Genomic DNA, 16,494 nt, shown 5'->3' with positions numbered 1-16,494 from the left:
AGTGATAAATTTCCATAAAGAACCAAAAATGCTTTTTTTTGTGAAAGAGATTAACCTTTTATATGTTTAAATAGTTTAAATAAAGGTTCTTTACCAATTTAAAGTTTCTTTACAATCATGTCTTTTATTTTATCTTTTACAAAAATGCTTTATTATGTAAAAGTGTTTTCTTCTATGGCATCGCTCATAGAACCCTTTGTAGCACCTTTATTTATAAGAGTGAAGGAGCCCTTAAAGCAACTCTATGTTACAACTTTACCTTAAGTTAACAGCATCAGAATCAGTGTGGTGCTCCACTGACCTTTAATAAGGAGAATGGCGTGGCTGCCGTTGCTAGTCTAGACTATGTAACTTTAGTGAGGTGGGCAGGAGAACACTGGCGAGAACTTCCAGGCCCTTTGATGGCTTTAGGCTATCCAAAGGCCTGTAGTGGCTCAAAGATTTGAGATAATCTTCTGCAGATGTGAAATGTAACTGAACAAATATCACATGAATATGTACAAATATAGACTATAGAAAAAGAAATATTAATGAAATGTTGACTGTGCTCAGGCTTCTGAACTCATGTGTGGCCCACTTAACTCTGCTGCCCTAGGAGCAGACCTTCCGCAGGGTCCAGGAACTACCCCATCCTCTGCCCTGCACAAATAGGTCCACACTTATATTTGGTTATAACTGAATGTTGTGATTTAGCAGGCAGAACCAAATCAATGATAGATCATAGAGTGGATACCACAGGCTGTTTCACATTGATTCAGCTCATTTTGTTTACTCTTTCATTTCATTGCTTTTATTATTAGATCTCCACCAATCTAGACCTGAGGTCAATCGTGTTCCGGATTCGTTTCATCAGGCTGGGCTGCAAAAAACCACAGGCCTAAGGCTTATTGGCAAAAGGACGGCCTAAGGCAGTCTGGAACAACTGCACAGTGAGGCTGAAGTGCTGCATTGTGCTCACTAGCCATTGGCGTTGCCCCCTCACAATGAATACTGAAATGGATCACACACTCAAACCCCATGTTCCTTCTATTCCTGTCTCATCCATCTGCAGTACACCCTTCTGTCCTTAAACACCTGGGGCTTCTGACAAGGAATGCTAATTTAGCTAAATATGACTGGAAAACAGTAGGGACCAGTTAGCACAATGTCATTAGCATAATGCTTACTGGCTACTATTTTAATTCATAATGGGGGTCACTTGTAATCTTATTGATACATTTATTGTGTCCGGTGAAGGACTTTGTGCCTCAGTTGTGATTGCAAGTAATGATTAATGCTGTAATGCTAATGATGATTGAAAGTGCATAGCAACCAATTAGCATTATGAAAATGACATCATGCTAACTGGTGGCAAATTGCTTGCATTAATTAATAGGCAGCAGCAGTAGCATGTACAGTTGAGCTCAGGACTGTCACTGTTTATTATCTTAATGATCAAGTACCTATTATTACCTGTTAGATTTAAGGGTTCTTTGAGGCGGAGCCATTGACAAAACAGGTTTGGTTTCATAAAGAACCATGTTTGTAGAAATTTGTGGTTTTAAAGAACCTTAAAGGTTCTTCACACTTCCACATCACTACTACAAACATGGTTCATTTATGGCATCGCTTAATAAACCTTTTGAAGTGCCTTCATTTTTTAAAGAGTGTAAAATTAGTCTTGTAACTGAGCTGTTCGGAAGATTTAAATAATTTAGAAGACTTTTAAAACAAACCATACATGAATATTTTAGCAATTCTAAAATACACAACATGGACAAAAGTATTTGGACACATGCTTGTTCATTGTTTTGTCTAAAATTAAGGAAATTCAAAAAGAGTTGTTGGAGACTTTACTGTCCAGGGAAGGCTAGACTCTACTAGATTTTGGAGGAGCATTGCTGTGAGGATTTGATTGCATTCAACAACGAGCGTTTGTTAGGTGAGGATGTTGTATGATCGCCACCCCACCTCATCCCTAATTTCCCAACTTATCCCAAAAGTATTAGATGGAGCACTAACCATTATTCCAGAGAACACAGTTCCCCCACCCCACAGCTTAATGCTGGGGGGCTTAATACCCCTTTAGCCCATGCCTGGCATTAGGCATGGTGCCAAGTGGTTTATGCTTGTCTGCTAGACTAGTCAAGGGACTAGACAAGCTGAGTGTGTGAATTGGCACATCTGTGTGAAATGAATGCATTCATTAAAAGGGGTGTCCACAAACATTTGGATACATAGTGCACTTTATGTGGCAAAGAAAGTGCCTGTTAAAAAATCTTAATAACTCCTAGTTGAATTAATTCAGAATACTGACTCATCCCTTGAAGCAATAATTAAATGCCAGAAAGGACTATTTAGAAACATTTTATTAAAATAAATTAATAAGTTAATGATGCATCAAAGAGAATGCCTTCACGTGAGGCCCGACACACAGCAGTCTGAAAGGGAATGCACATGCTTCATTGGTGTGTAATAGGAAAGCTCCTGATGGTGTTGCATGTGGAATAATTCCGCCCGGTGGAACAATAAGCTCCAGATGTGTGCGGCAGGGCTGCGGGCTGACTGATGCCCAGACGGGCCTCTCCTTGGCTGGGGAGAGGAGGGGGTAGCCAGCTGGCTGGGCCGGTGCTTCTGGAGCACTGGAGCTAGGGGGAGCTCGGGGCAATCCAGGCAGCCATTTCACACTCACTGACTCCTGAACGTGTGTGTGTATCCTCACAAATACACAAACGCACATATATACACACACATCCTCCCTGTCAGCCGCGGCGTCCCACAGCACAACGGGCCTGTTCTGGTTTATTTTTCCGCGCCCTCCTTTGTAATCGTGGCGGCGTTTGTTGGCCTGCCAACAGAATAAGTCTTTTCATTAGGCATGCTGTTGTAAGTCGCCGTCTCGTGCTGGCTTTTCCATGATATGATGCATTAGCCCGCTCTGAAGCCCGCCTCGGCCCCTTTTGGCAAAGGCGCTCACAGGAATGCAAGAGGAAGAGCCAGGGCGAGAGCTGATTGGATGAGCACGGCCTATTATCGGCGTTGTCCCTGTTTGTCAGCTGAGGCTTTTGCTGCTGCTGCTGCTGCTATCTGCTGTGGAAAGAAAGAGAGGGAGAGTGGGAGAGCGAAGGCGAGAGAGAGGGGGAGAGGGCGAGGGAGGGAGACAGAGAGCGAGAGACAGAAAGGACGAATGCTCAGTGTTAATGAACAGATCTGGGTAGAGAGAGATAAGAGTTTTATCAGTGTTGGAACACATTGGGCCGGGGCAGCATGGCTGTGTACACACAGCGGAGCACTGGAGCATCACTGTGACACTCCTGCAGAGTGGACCATGGCCTCTCAGGAAGGTCATACCAGCGGCCAGCCCCAGCAGAGCCTCGATTCCATATGGCAATCGTGATTACAGCAGTTCTATAATACTATATACTCATATACAATACCTTATTAGGCCACAAACATATTGCACTGCACTCTGAGAATTGCAGCTGGGGGTGCTGTAGATCCTCTCTCACCAAATTGGTTCCCTCATATAAAAATGTGATACTTTCTCACTAGGCTATGCCTGGTTATCGGATTTTCTGGACAAATATGCGATCAGTCGAGAATTTAGCCGATACTGAGAGTTGCTGCAGCTCCTCTTTTAACCACTTGATGGCAACACAGACTCCCACTCACGGCTGCAGAAACCCAATAAATCTAGTGTAGATTGTCACCAAGCTGGCAGTCTTTTACCATACCTGACTGGAACTCACATATTAGTAGAATGTATAAAAGTGTCTAATGTGCCTCATGGAGGAAGCAGGGTAAAGAGTGGAAAAAAAGTGGATGCCCCTCTCGAGGGTATATCACTCTGCCCAGTACAGTGAGTATCAGCAGAGCTAACAAGCATCACTAACGACACTTGAAACTACTTAGTGCAGTTCTGCATATACAGGAGTTCACAGGCTCTCTCAGCTGCTGCTCGGAGTCCGACAACTTTTAAATGTGATTGGCTTCACAAGCTGAGAGACAAAGAACAGAGCCCTGCAAAATGATGCAACACCAGGTTTGCCTGGAAAGATGAATGTGGTATCCGGCCCTACCCTTAATCAACATCGGCAGTCAGCCAATTGGTATCAGCTTCAAATTTCTTTTGGCAGCATACACTCTGCTGTGTTAGTTGTGGTGGCTGTTGGCATATTGTCAGTAACAGTAGGTGTTGGCTCCTTGAGTTCTGAATGTTTTAACCACCACAGTAAAGAAGGCACAAGTTTGCAGTGCGTTGGCCAGGTATTGTAATTTGGGTACTTGATTGATTATCTTTCTGCCCTTCAAATAGCATTTTGATTGCCAGTTAAACATGAACCTATGATCTTAACCTAAGCCTGAATGCAAATTACTACACCTAAACCTAATTCCTGATTCCACTGTTAGCTCTATGGTTAGCTTTTTTTTAATCAGGGCTAACATGTAAACAAAAGCTACAGTTCTGTTGAAGTAAATGGCAAGAATTACAGTGTGTGTAATGTGCCATTACATCACCGTTCAACACTATACTGCCTGCCAGCGCTGCTATGCTAAGGGTTTGAGAGCTGGCTGAGTGGGTGTGCTTATTCACTTGCTCAATTGACACAGAATTGGATGGTGGATACAATTTCAGGTAATGTACTGTATATGAAAGCTGGCACTGAAAATGCTGTTGCATTTACTAGATCTCCTTTTAGCGCTCTGACGTTCTTCGTAATAAGCTGCAACTTTCTCTTATTGGAAATTTCTCGTATAGTAACAAACCCTTACACTTAAAAGCAGACCCCCAGACACCCAACTTATGAAAGGAGGTTTTGGTGTGTATTAGAAGAACATGGCTTTCCAAAGGTAAACAGTCTTCACTAACAACTTTTATCTTGGAATCAATCTTCGTCAAGGTCTGAACGTAGCCTTCTACCTGTGCCAGTGCATAATGTCAAGAGTAATATCTCACCCTCACCAGTCAGCTTGATCTCTGGCTGTCTTTTTCTCTCTGCTCCATCGTTCTTCTCTCTCTCTCTCTCTCTCTCTCTCTCACTCTCTCTCTCTGTCTCTTTCTCTTGCTTTCTTTCCATTTCACCCCTTTCACACAATTATTCCACCTGCCACCCATGAAAAGCTTGCCTGCAGCCCATCTCTCTTCCTCTGCTCTGTGACACAACCCCCTCATCCTTCCCTCTCTCACTCTCCCACCCACTCTTTCTCTCTCTCTCTCTCTCTCTCTCTCTCTCTCTCTCTCAGTCTCTCAACAGCAGATACCAGCAAATGTTGTTGATGAGCCGAGGTGAAGCGGAAGAGATTTTATCAGCGCTTCACATCTGCCCTCCTCCTCCATCATCCGTCGCACCCTCCCGCCCTCCCTCTGCTGCAATCATCCAGCCTTCCATCCCCTGAGCCTGCCCCCAGCCCCTGCACTCAAATCCAGCACACCGTGAAGAATTAAAATAGAAGACAGGAGCGGGAAAATACAATACATTTGCTCAGGCTTTGGCTCACGCCTTGCGAGGCTCTCCTGCTGACAAACCCGATTTTTCTGCCATTGATAGGCTGACCTGACTGCTGGTACTTGAGCTGACGGCCAGGAACAGAGAGCGAGAGAGATAGAGATAGAGGGAGTGAGATGTTGACAGGATGCTTGGTCTTTCATAGGTAAACCAGCCTGTTGTAGACTCCTCAAGTGTCTGGGCCCATATTTAGATTTTGGAAGTGGCCAGAGACCAGATTTACTTTGCCTTGATTCTGATTTTTTTCTGATATTTGTCTGGTTGGCATCGTAGACAGAGATTAAGCCTAGTCATGGGCTTTAGTCTAATGTACCAACACTTATGCCAGATCACTTTACTCTTCATACTACACTTCTTCTTTCCTTCTCATCTTGTAATTGGGGATCTTTTAGTGGTTGTGGTTTTCACATTACACGACTGATCAGCAACACAGGGTCATGAATCACAAGATCTTCTACCAGGAGGAACCCACAACGAGTCTATCTGCTGTCCAAAAAACACAATTTGTCATGAAAACACACCATACTTTATCATAAGCCCAAGTCTTGCGTTTTCATTGGCTGTTGCTGGTCGCTGCACTAACTTCCAGTCACAACACATTTAACATTACCAGATTTAGAGTCGCAGACAGGTCCAGATATTAAACCCGTTAGATATCTGTTGGGGTCCCAGTGGTCCAGCAGACAAAGGTGCTGCCACAATGGCCTGAGGATCACTGGTTCGAATCTTGGGTCAAGCTGCCTGCCATCAGCAGCCAGAGCCAGAAAGAGCACAATTGGCCTTGCTCTCTCTGGATTGACAGCGTGATGCTGGGCAATGTGATGCTGGGTGGCACAGGCGTCTGCTAGCCAATGTCATCAGAGCTGGGTACCTGGTGCTTTCCTCAGAGTGCATGGTTGCCTGGTGGTGCATTAGAGGAAGCATGTTTCAGTCCACACCATCCCAGCATTGGGTGCATTGTGTGTGATGGGGTGAGAGTACTATCCTTAATTTGGGAAGGTAAAAACTTGGTTGCTCTCTAGGTTTCCAGCTTTGAGGGAGTTTTTCTTGCCACTGCCACTGCAATATCTAACACCGCTAACATTGATACCATTGACTGTAAAATTCTCATAGATAGACTTGAGAACTGGGTTGGATCTTCAGTTCATACCTGTGAGGAAGGAACTACTTTGTTGAGATAGAAAATAATAGTTTCTCAAATTATGGTAGTGACCTGTGGTGTCCCCCAGGGTTCGATTCATGGACCACTTTAATTTATTTTATACATGCTTCCTCTTGGCGAAATCTGACATGACTGGCGGATATCTTATGACACTCAGATCTATTTGGCCTTCTGCCCGAATAACTATGACCCCCTTGACTCACTGTATTGTTCATATTTTCATATTTTCAGATTTCTATGAAGCTGCTTTGCGACAACAGCAGGTTGTAAAATGTACTATACAGTAAAATTTGCCTCCATTAAGAATGTTATGCAGTCAAGGACAAGGCCTAATACCAAACCATAACTGACCCATAAAGTGTCACTGTTGTAGCTACATTTTTTAGATTAGTATTTTTATACACCACTGGTAGTCCCCACTGCCCTTCACATTGTATGAACATTCCATACCAAATGGACTGAAAGTAATGATCCAAAATGACTTAAAATCTCATTATGTTAATGTACATTAAAGTTTTCTTCTCTCATGAAGCTACAATAGTATATAATATGATCTTCTGCTACAGATCAATTAGTCTTGGATAATACCTAAATATATTAAGTGCATTGGGCCTTTTTCACCAACCGTACCGAAGAAATTTATTCCTAAACCCACTTACACAGTTTCCACAAAGATTCTGACATTCACCCACCAATTTACGAGGACACACATCTGGAATACAGTGTAGACTTTTTGTTAGGACTTTTCCCAAGAACAAATTTTAGACAGTTTTTAGAAAGACATCTGTGAATGAGGCCCATTTTTTTTTTGTGGATAGGGCTTGGCTAATCAATAGTCAACCTCCAAATTCGACATCCTGGCCATGTGCTGAAAGTTATGCTGCCTAAAACAAGACAGTGAAACATCAGGTGGCTGGATTGGCCGTTTCAGCCCTGTCCTTGGCCTTTGAGTCATGTCAGGGTCAACGCCAGCTGCACAGTGCTTTCCTGTCACTGTTAATGCGGTGGCATTTTATCAGTCTGCTCCTGTTTGGTACATGGCCGCGCACTCGTGGGAAATGTCATAGCATGCATCAGTGCTGAACTGCTCTGTCATGTCAGCTGGCTAGCGCGAGCTTGGCTGTGATTTGTCACGCTGATTGGCTGTTTGAGTGGGAACCCCACAGCGGCCTTAATAATCCTTCTCTTGGACACAGGTGTTGCCGTGCCGAGCGTGGATTGTTTTGTAGCCTCAATCCTGACAGGCATGGTTACAAATGACAGGAGGCACCATGTCATGGTTATGGAAGGACAAATGTGGGTATGGTTTGGGTATCACATTTCATTTGCTCTTGTTTGTGACAGAGATTTCAGTTTTCTCTTTTTGATGGGTGATTGTTTTGCCAATTTAGTCACAGTTCCCAATGCAGTGCGCCTCTAGTGCCAGCGCATCACCAATCCACAGAGCTCATAGTTGCTTTGTTCCACTACATCTGAAGCAGGCAAATGCATCTTTTGAACTAAAGGCATTGTTTTTTGTTCTTCAACACACTGGGTGGAGAACATTAAGCATGTTATAGAGGATATTTAATATTGATTAGATGGTGTGTTTGATTAGCAACAGTGGAAATGTACACTGCCATTCTCCTTCCTAATGGGAGTTCAATGCCAGCGTGGCACATTTGTGTTGTTTGTGTTGACCTGAGTATTAAACACTTTGACCCCTTGCATCTTGACTATAGTGACCATAGTCACACTTTCACCCATTACATGGACTTCAGATTCAAACATTAGGACCCCTTGAATATTGACCTTAGTATCAAACACCTTGACCTCTTGAGTCTTTACCTTAGTATTAAACATCTTGACCTATCAAATCCTGACCACAGTATCAAACATCTTGACTCCTTGAACCTTGGCCGCAGTATCAAACAACTTGAACCATTGAATCCTGACCTCAGTGTCAAACATCAGGACCCCTTGAGTCTTTTCCTCAGTATCAGACACCCTGACCCTTTAAAACTTGACCTCAGTATCAAAAAATTGTGTGACACCCTTATTTGTGTTTTGACAGATCGTTGGGGAGGCTGCTTATCACCCGAGATCCCACCACAACCATTACCCCAATCCAAGAGTCATCACGTTCCCCCGCCGACACCAGCGAGGCTCCTCTACCAATGGACTCCGCCGGCAGAAAAGAGACTGGGTGATTCCACCAATCAACGTGCCTGAAAACTCCAGAGGCCCCTTCCCCCAAATGCTTGTCAGGGTGAGTGACAGTTATGAGTGGCATCTTATGCACGTATTATGAGCAGCATCAGACATCTGCAGTATCTTCCCAAGTGGGTTGAGCTAAAAACTTTTGATGGAGTTCATAAAATCTTTACATGCGTGGCTTCATCCTCACAATTACTTTGTTACCATCTCGAGCTTCATGGAAGATCTTTTACAGCAACTGTTCATTTATTAATCAGTCACAGAAATCAGTAAAACAGAAGCTGCATTAATAATTTCACGCTGAACTGCAAAATACTCCCTCTACTTTGTCAAAATGTGCCCAAGTTCTCGAAAGAGACTGCTCTTCTCAGCTAAATTCATATACTCTTCCTTTGAATTATCACTAAAAGAACACATCACGGGCTCTCAAGCCTTCTTGCCAGAGACTCAGACACACACTTCTGAACAGAAGACCCTCTGGACCCTCATTCTGGTGAAGTGGCAGGGGACTGGAGAGGTTTAAAAGCACGGCATCACAGGTGAGCGTTGTCGAGAGCCTCCATCCAGACAGAGCTCCTGCGTCTGCCATGGAGAGCTCTCTCCTCAGGTAAAGAGAGGCTTCATCCATATCTCTCTACCGGAGTCAAGGCTTGACATGGAGGAATAATCTGTGATGAGGTTCAGCAGTTGGCTCTCATCAGTCTGCTGCTTAGACAGCGATGCGGCTCGGTTTTCTCGAGAATCAAGACGAATATGGATGAGTTGGGTTGTTGGATGTTGTAATATATACAGTCTTGTGCGAAAGTTTGGACACCCTTGGTGAAATTACTTGCGTTTTTCTAAGAGAAGTTCTTGCTGAGAAGAAGCCAACATCTGCCTCGTACGTAGGGTAGCCTCCAATATGTGTTGTTCTACTCACCTCCAGCTCACTCTGCAGTCTGTAGAGACCATGCTGACTCCGTCTCCTCATCCACGACCTTACCGAAAGGGGTGGCACAAATTGCCTCTCTTAAGTAATGCAAGGCATGTGTGTTTTGTGGCATGTTCGGTTCGGTTCGGCTACAGATTGTGGTTGTGTAGTGTATCTTATTAGTATTACTTAGCGATGTAAACACAGCATTGCTACTGTTGAGCTCAGACGGTAGATTACTTTCTTTATGCAGAAATATGAGTTAAATCTCAGGACCGACTCTCCTTCTCTTACTCCTCCCTCTCGCTTAATCCAGCCAAATGACTAATCAATTGGTCTCTTAAAAAGTTGTTGTAGTATTTTCTCTATTAAAGCTTCTGTGTCCGAGCTTCATCTTCTTGTTTGAGGCTAAAATTCTCAAAATTTTATTGAAAACTTTTTGAGTCCTTTGAGTGATAATTCCAAACTTTTAAAAAGTCAGTGTGTGTTTGTGTTTGGAGGCTGAAAGGAGGCTACATTTCTCTCTATCCCTCTCTCTCGTCCCCCTGTTCTGCTTCTCTCCCTGGGATCTGCAAAATGTGCTGCTCCAGATTCTGCTGTAGAAGATCATCAAGTCCCTTTTAATTGTCACAAGAACATCAGTAAAGAAATGCAGCAGAATTAAACAGACAAACACATGCACAAAATTTCCAGCAGGTTGGAGTGTGTGTTGTGTATATAGAGTGTGTAAAGGCTCAGCTCTGTCTTATCTGTCCTTCAGCCTCTGAGTCTGAGCTGAGCTGTCCATGGGCAGTCTTCATCCTCACCTACTCCCTCCTGCCCATTTGTACCTCTCAGATTACACGCAGGGATTACAGCAGTCTCTATCCACACACACACAAACACACAGGGAAACATACACACACACACACACACACAAACCCAAAGAAGCCAGATTAACCACTAAAGCTCAAACCACCCACAATGATGAAGCTTGTGAGCGTGAAAGGAGTTTGGAATCGGCTGGTGAAATGTTTTCGATAACCTCGTCCCCACCTTTGCCATTTAAGATGTTTGGGCTTAGTAGACCTCACTCGGTGGGTGTTTACTTGTAGCATGTCTTCTAAGACCCTGTTTTCCTTGGGACATTTGTCAGCAGAGAGTGAAGGAGTTCTACAACTAAGGATCAGGTTGGGCTGTGAGATGCAACATCCAACTGCAAGAGTGAAGCACATTCAAGCACAGGGTTTTGCTTGCAGATCGAGGGGTTTGGGTGAGGTTGGAGCCTGGATAACTAAATGTAACTAAACTAATTTACCATCTTTCCAGCCTACACTCGTAAACATAAAGGGGCTACTGTGGGTCATTTGAGCAAGGCCATAGAAGAGCCACTTTCGGCTCCATAAAGAACACCAGGTTTTTGAAATGGAGAACGTCTGAAGGTTCTTCACACATCTATTTTACAAATATGGTCATTTGTGGAATCAAAGAATGGGTCTCCTATGGCATCATTCAAACAACCGTAGGACCTTTATTTTAAAGAATGGACAACAGTGTAGCCCTGCCCATCCCTGGACTGCTAACACAAAACTAATCCAGCAGCTGATAGCTGAGTCTCACTGATCATGGCTTTACATTGATTCCCTTATTGTTCAGACTTATCCTTGGAGAACGTACATCAGTGCAATGTACAACAGACACCGGAACACAGATAAAGTAGAGATGTCAACATTAATGCGAGTAACAGACACGATTCATCTGCAAACTTTAACATATTAACCTTTTTTTTAACACAAATTAATCATCTTACCCAGTTTGGCCCCAACTTCCTCCCGTAGGTCTCTCTCTTTACAGAGCCTAGTGACGCGGTTTTATTTAGGGTAGACTACACGATTACACTTTATTTATGCTGAAATATGGACAACCCTTAGTAGCACCTTTATTTTAAAGAATGGACAACAGTGTAGCCCTGCCCATCCCCGCTGAACTTCTAAGGAGTGTTTCAGCCTGGACTGCTTTTTGAATGAGGTGCAACACAGGCAGCCAATCAGAGAGAGATCATTTTCATGTCACTATTGAAGACATAGTAACAAAAACATAAAATGTATTTGTAAAAATATAAACACATAAAAAGTGCCTTAGACTGCAGAGCTCACGGCCAGCAACACTGCATCAGTGGCAGTTTCAGAAGAGGCGATGGCCGGCTTTGCATGTATCAGAAGAGATAGGAAAGCTACGAACGGGTGCGTTAATTGGCTGCACCAAAAAAAAGATTGGCAAAATTTATGTGATTGACAAAATATATGTTTTATCACACTCAGGGGAAAGAAACCAGTGTCCAAACCAGAATGACTTGGTCTGCTAGTGAATCAGTAACCATTGTATCTCCACAAAATCCACAAAGCCCATTATAAACCGTGACGCCACCTTTGGCAACTGATAGAAATGTGTTCACATCAATGTTACACAACTGTGGGAAATCAGAAGAAGAAACAAAACCTGAGATCAAAGAGTTGCTGGGTAACAACCATCAGAAGCTCAAACAGAAATTCAGATGCATCCAAGAGCAGGAACTGAATGTTTCACTGAGTTTGAGAAACCAAGTCTTTTTAATTTGTCAACCAGAACATCCACTTGTCTCATCAGACTCTCAGCAGTACATACAGCCTTTCAGCTTGCATTTCTGGGGGCTTCCATACAGTGCCCCCCTCCCCACAGCTCTTGAAATCTTTTTTTTCTTCTTCCTCCAGCAAGAGCCACATGTAGTGAAGTTCACTGCAGTCCAATTTAGCAATTAACCTTTGGAGTGTAATTACTTCTTTTCATCAGTGCAATGAAGCATTGTGCTTCCCCGGTATGAGGCACACACATACCCATCTCTTCTCCCTAATCGGATAGAGCGGAGAGAGAAAATACACGGCTCCGTCGACTAATCTAATAAACAGGGCGACGCACATTTATCATTGTTTGCACTTTGTTTATCCCCAATTACCTCCAAAATAGAATTCCAATAAAAGCCCCCCCCCCATTGCCCCTCCCAAAATGAAAGCAGTGAATTCATAATTTACTGCCTACTTCCAATCAATCTGCACTGTTCCTCTACACCCCCACACAGATAGTCCATTAGCTCGGAGATGAGCTCGAGAACACGGTGTGCAGCGCCAAAATCAGCCAGCTTTTCACTTTGGTGAATACGGTGGGTGCTTGTAGGATGAATAGGAGGTGATGCCGCAGATGGGGATAATGGCATTTAGTGGTGGGGAAAAGGTCTGAAAAATCGAGCATGGACCAACTGGAATGGACTCATCTGGAAAATCTGCCGTTTTTTTTATTATTGCTTAGAGACTCATTTGAAAATTTCCAGCATCCTGAAATATCAGTATAAGATGACTTATTGTTATTGATTGGTCAGTCAGGAGGATTCCTCTGGGTACTCCGGTTTCATGAATTGGTTATGCTAAATTGTCCCTAGGTGGGAGTGAATAGCAGTGTGGTGGAGTGGAGTTTGATACCCTGAGATGGACTGGCTTTTATCAGATGATTCCATTGATTTAGGCTCTGTGATGGAATGGCGCACACCTAGAGATTCCTGGTAGGCTCCTGACCCACCACAAGCAAGATCAGGAAGAAGCTCAAACATAGACAGATGAATGAATTAATAAATAAATAAATGAACGGTTAATCGTGCAGCTATAGTGAGTGGTCTAGAGCATGTGGCTTCCTAAGGCTGTGTTTGTGCCCTCGTGGCAGTTTATAGTTAATGGATATAACTATAGAGAGCGTACCATCTACTCACCTGGAGAGAGCAAGGTTTTAGACAGCCAACTATGCTCTCCCCGGCTCTGGCTGCTTATGGCAGGCAGCATGATTCAAACCAGAGATCCCCAGGTCATACTGACCACTTGCATTTTGGACAAATGTTGAATTGAATGGTCATAAATTCCTCTAATTCTAATGTGGCTGTTCATACTGAGTCACATTGTCTGATATATATGGGATTTACTGAATGACCTTTACCAATACCACTTATAAAATTGGTTCAAATCAGAATCAAAAATGTCATATTTAATGTGTTTCTTGCTATTCACACTACCACACACATCCGTGTCACATAGGACAAAAACGATTCATCAAATTTGGGCCAGTTTTACCTGCTGTGTGAACGCAGCCTATTTTTCTCCTCTCTCTGTGAAGCTAATCAAACCTATCTATCAAAGTCTGACCAACACTACTGTCACTTCAGTTCAGGATCTAGCAGATGCCTTTAATCATCCATTCAAGAATTTATCAGCACATGACAAACACGATTTGCTGGAGCCTTGAAAGTGGCAGTAACCAGTAAAGCCGCTCTCATAATATGCTCACATAAACAAAACATGGATGGAAGTGTATTTTAGAAAAGTCGCAAACCTAATGAAGAAGCGCAGAGCGGTGTAGAGTCTTGGCTAGTGGACGAACTGACGTATGTGGTCATGCTCTAGAAAATAAGAGAAAGCTATGAGCTCTACAACATGAACTGAAATGCGGCTCTCCTGCTGATTATCTGCTGACTGTGCGGCTCCATTGGAAAAATCCAGCAAGGACCACATGCTGAGAAAGACAAAAAGAAAGAGAGACAGAGAGACACTATAGCGAAAGAGGACGAGTCACAGGTCTCTGTAGGTTTGAGAGGTGAGAGGAAAGCGTTAGTTTCAGGTCGTTTGACAGACCTGTGTGACTGCCACCCCCAACCCCCCTCCACTCCTCTGCACAGTTCTCCCTCCTCTCTCCCAGCAACAGGAACTGCATCCACTGAGACGCTATGGGACAGTGATGGAAAGAGGCGACGAAAACAGCCCCTGCTTTTGCTTTTCGTCAGGCGGAACATGCTCTGCGTGTAGCACCCATGTATTTAAAAGCACAGGCTCACACGCACACAATCCCCCAACCCCCCGAACAAACCCAGGATCTAAAAGCAAATCGTTCCAGGGCAGAGTAAAGACCAGAATATGGAACATAAGCAGTCCTTAGGCGTCACTAGCTAGCAAAGAACAGGCACAGACGCTTTGGATTTCAAGGGAACTCATGCTATCTGAAGGCTAGACACTCACGCAAGGCCCAAATCCAGTTATAATCGAAGCGATGTGCCGCGTGATTACAGTTCCAGACCTCAAGCGGCATTTTGCACGGCAGACGTAATCAGATCACACTGGCTCTCTGACTAAAGCCATATGTAACCTGCAGCGTTGGCGCGTTAGCGCATTAGCACTTTAGCGCTCATGCAGGTGTCCGGCTGAAGCCCTCACATCACCCTCCTAACCTAATTAGAGTCAAGAAAAACAGCAGCCACAGGGTCAGCTATCTACAGGCTTTAGGTAGATATTTTCAAATGAAGTCTGCTCTCGAATATCCACATGACTCGAGCAAGTGTGGGAGCTGGCCTCATGCTAATTACGGTAATATGTAACTTGTCTGAAGAGGCTGAAAGTTCATTCGCTCTGAATATGTAAGTGATGTACAGCCCTATAGGCACGTAATCACAAGTTAAAGGACTCAAACAGATTTAATGCATCAGTCTGCAGCAGCCGTTGCTGAGTGCGTGAGTGTGAGTGTGTGTGAGTGTGTGTGTATGTGTGTGTAGGTGTGGGTGGGAGGCGGAAGTTCCAGGCCTTTCTAAATGAAATTCTAATAAGAGATGTTGACCATACTTGGCCATGTCTGATATGCCAAGATTTTGCCTAGACAGGAAGAAAGTTTGTTCTGCAGAGACTTTCCTGGCGACCTTATTTAAAGCAGCCCATTAGCAAGTGATATTCTAATCACTCCCACATGCATTTGCGTATCAGCAGATATGTAGAAGGTATATTTATACACATGCAGCATATCTGTAGACAAGTGGCTGCACATATTTGCTGTTCGGTTTACCTGAAGGTGATTCATTAGTGTGATATAGAGTGTGTGCTGATGACGGTACACACTTGTCCATACATGGGTTGTGAGTTCTGTCAGGTCTTTATCTCTTTATGGCTTTTTCATCTTATGTGACACAGATGTGTTGTCTGTGTGGCAGCGGGAGCGACAAGAAACACACTGAAATTGGGCCACTTTCATACGTGGGATTAAATGTAATGGACGACAGCAATCAGGAAGGTTTTCAGTGGCGGGATTTCTGGAGAAATGGCCGAATACAGGCACACGAGGGTACTGCTAGTGTACTAGTGTCAAATTATTAGTTTAAAGCCCCTGGGAATGCATTATGATATATTATGTTTTTCGTATAATAAAAAAAATATAATAAAACACTCCGCAAAAATCTCCAAAGTTCCTGAGAATAGTCTGGGTGTGGTCCCCGGCAGAGCGTCCTGGCTATGGTGCTGTGTCGGGACCTCCCATCCGTTCGGGCACCCAGCTGCTAAATTATACAGTGAAGCGGAGAGGCAACGGGCACCGAACGCGGGGCAGCCTCTCTCCCAGTCGTGGCCTGAGTTTTAGCTCTCCAGGGTGTTTAGACTCGAAGAGAGGGCAGAGCCATGTTAGCCTAGGACCGTCCACTTCACCAGGAGTGGAGAGCAATGCTGGTGAAACACGGCAGACATTTATTAGACTTTGGGAAGATCTTCATAAGACATGCATGTATGTAAGTGTGTGTGTGTGTGTGTGTGTGTGTGTGTGTGTGTGTGTGGGAGAGAGTAAATGTGAAGGCATGTGTGTGCTCTAAGCTAAAGAAAGTGAGATGGAGGAGATGGGTGGTGGCAGACTGCAACTAACAGAGTCGAAAAAGT

At 43.9% G+C, this 16,494-nt stretch overlaps 1 protein-coding gene across 2 annotated transcripts in view; it reads left to right on the top strand.

Moving 5' to 3' along the window:
• The window catches only part of cdh4 (cadherin 4, type 1, R-cadherin (retinal)), a 276,520-nt gene that overhangs the window by 178,221 nt on the left and 81,805 nt on the right, over nt 1-16,494 (top strand). For both annotated transcript variants that reach the window (XM_072665982.1, XM_072665981.1), the window contains exon 5: nt 8,702-8,896. In XM_072665982.1, the coding sequence (XP_072522083.1) occupies nt 8,702-8,896 (195 nt within the window). The remainder of the gene's footprint in view (nt 1-8,701; nt 8,897-16,494) is intronic.

The sequence above is a fragment of the Salminus brasiliensis genome, chromosome 21 (genome assembly GCF_030463535.1).
Source record: "Salminus brasiliensis chromosome 21, fSalBra1.hap2, whole genome shotgun sequence".
Lineage (NCBI taxonomy): Eukaryota > Metazoa > Chordata > Actinopteri > Characiformes > Bryconidae > Salminus > Salminus brasiliensis.
This window is presented reverse-complemented; position numbering and strand designations above follow the sequence as displayed.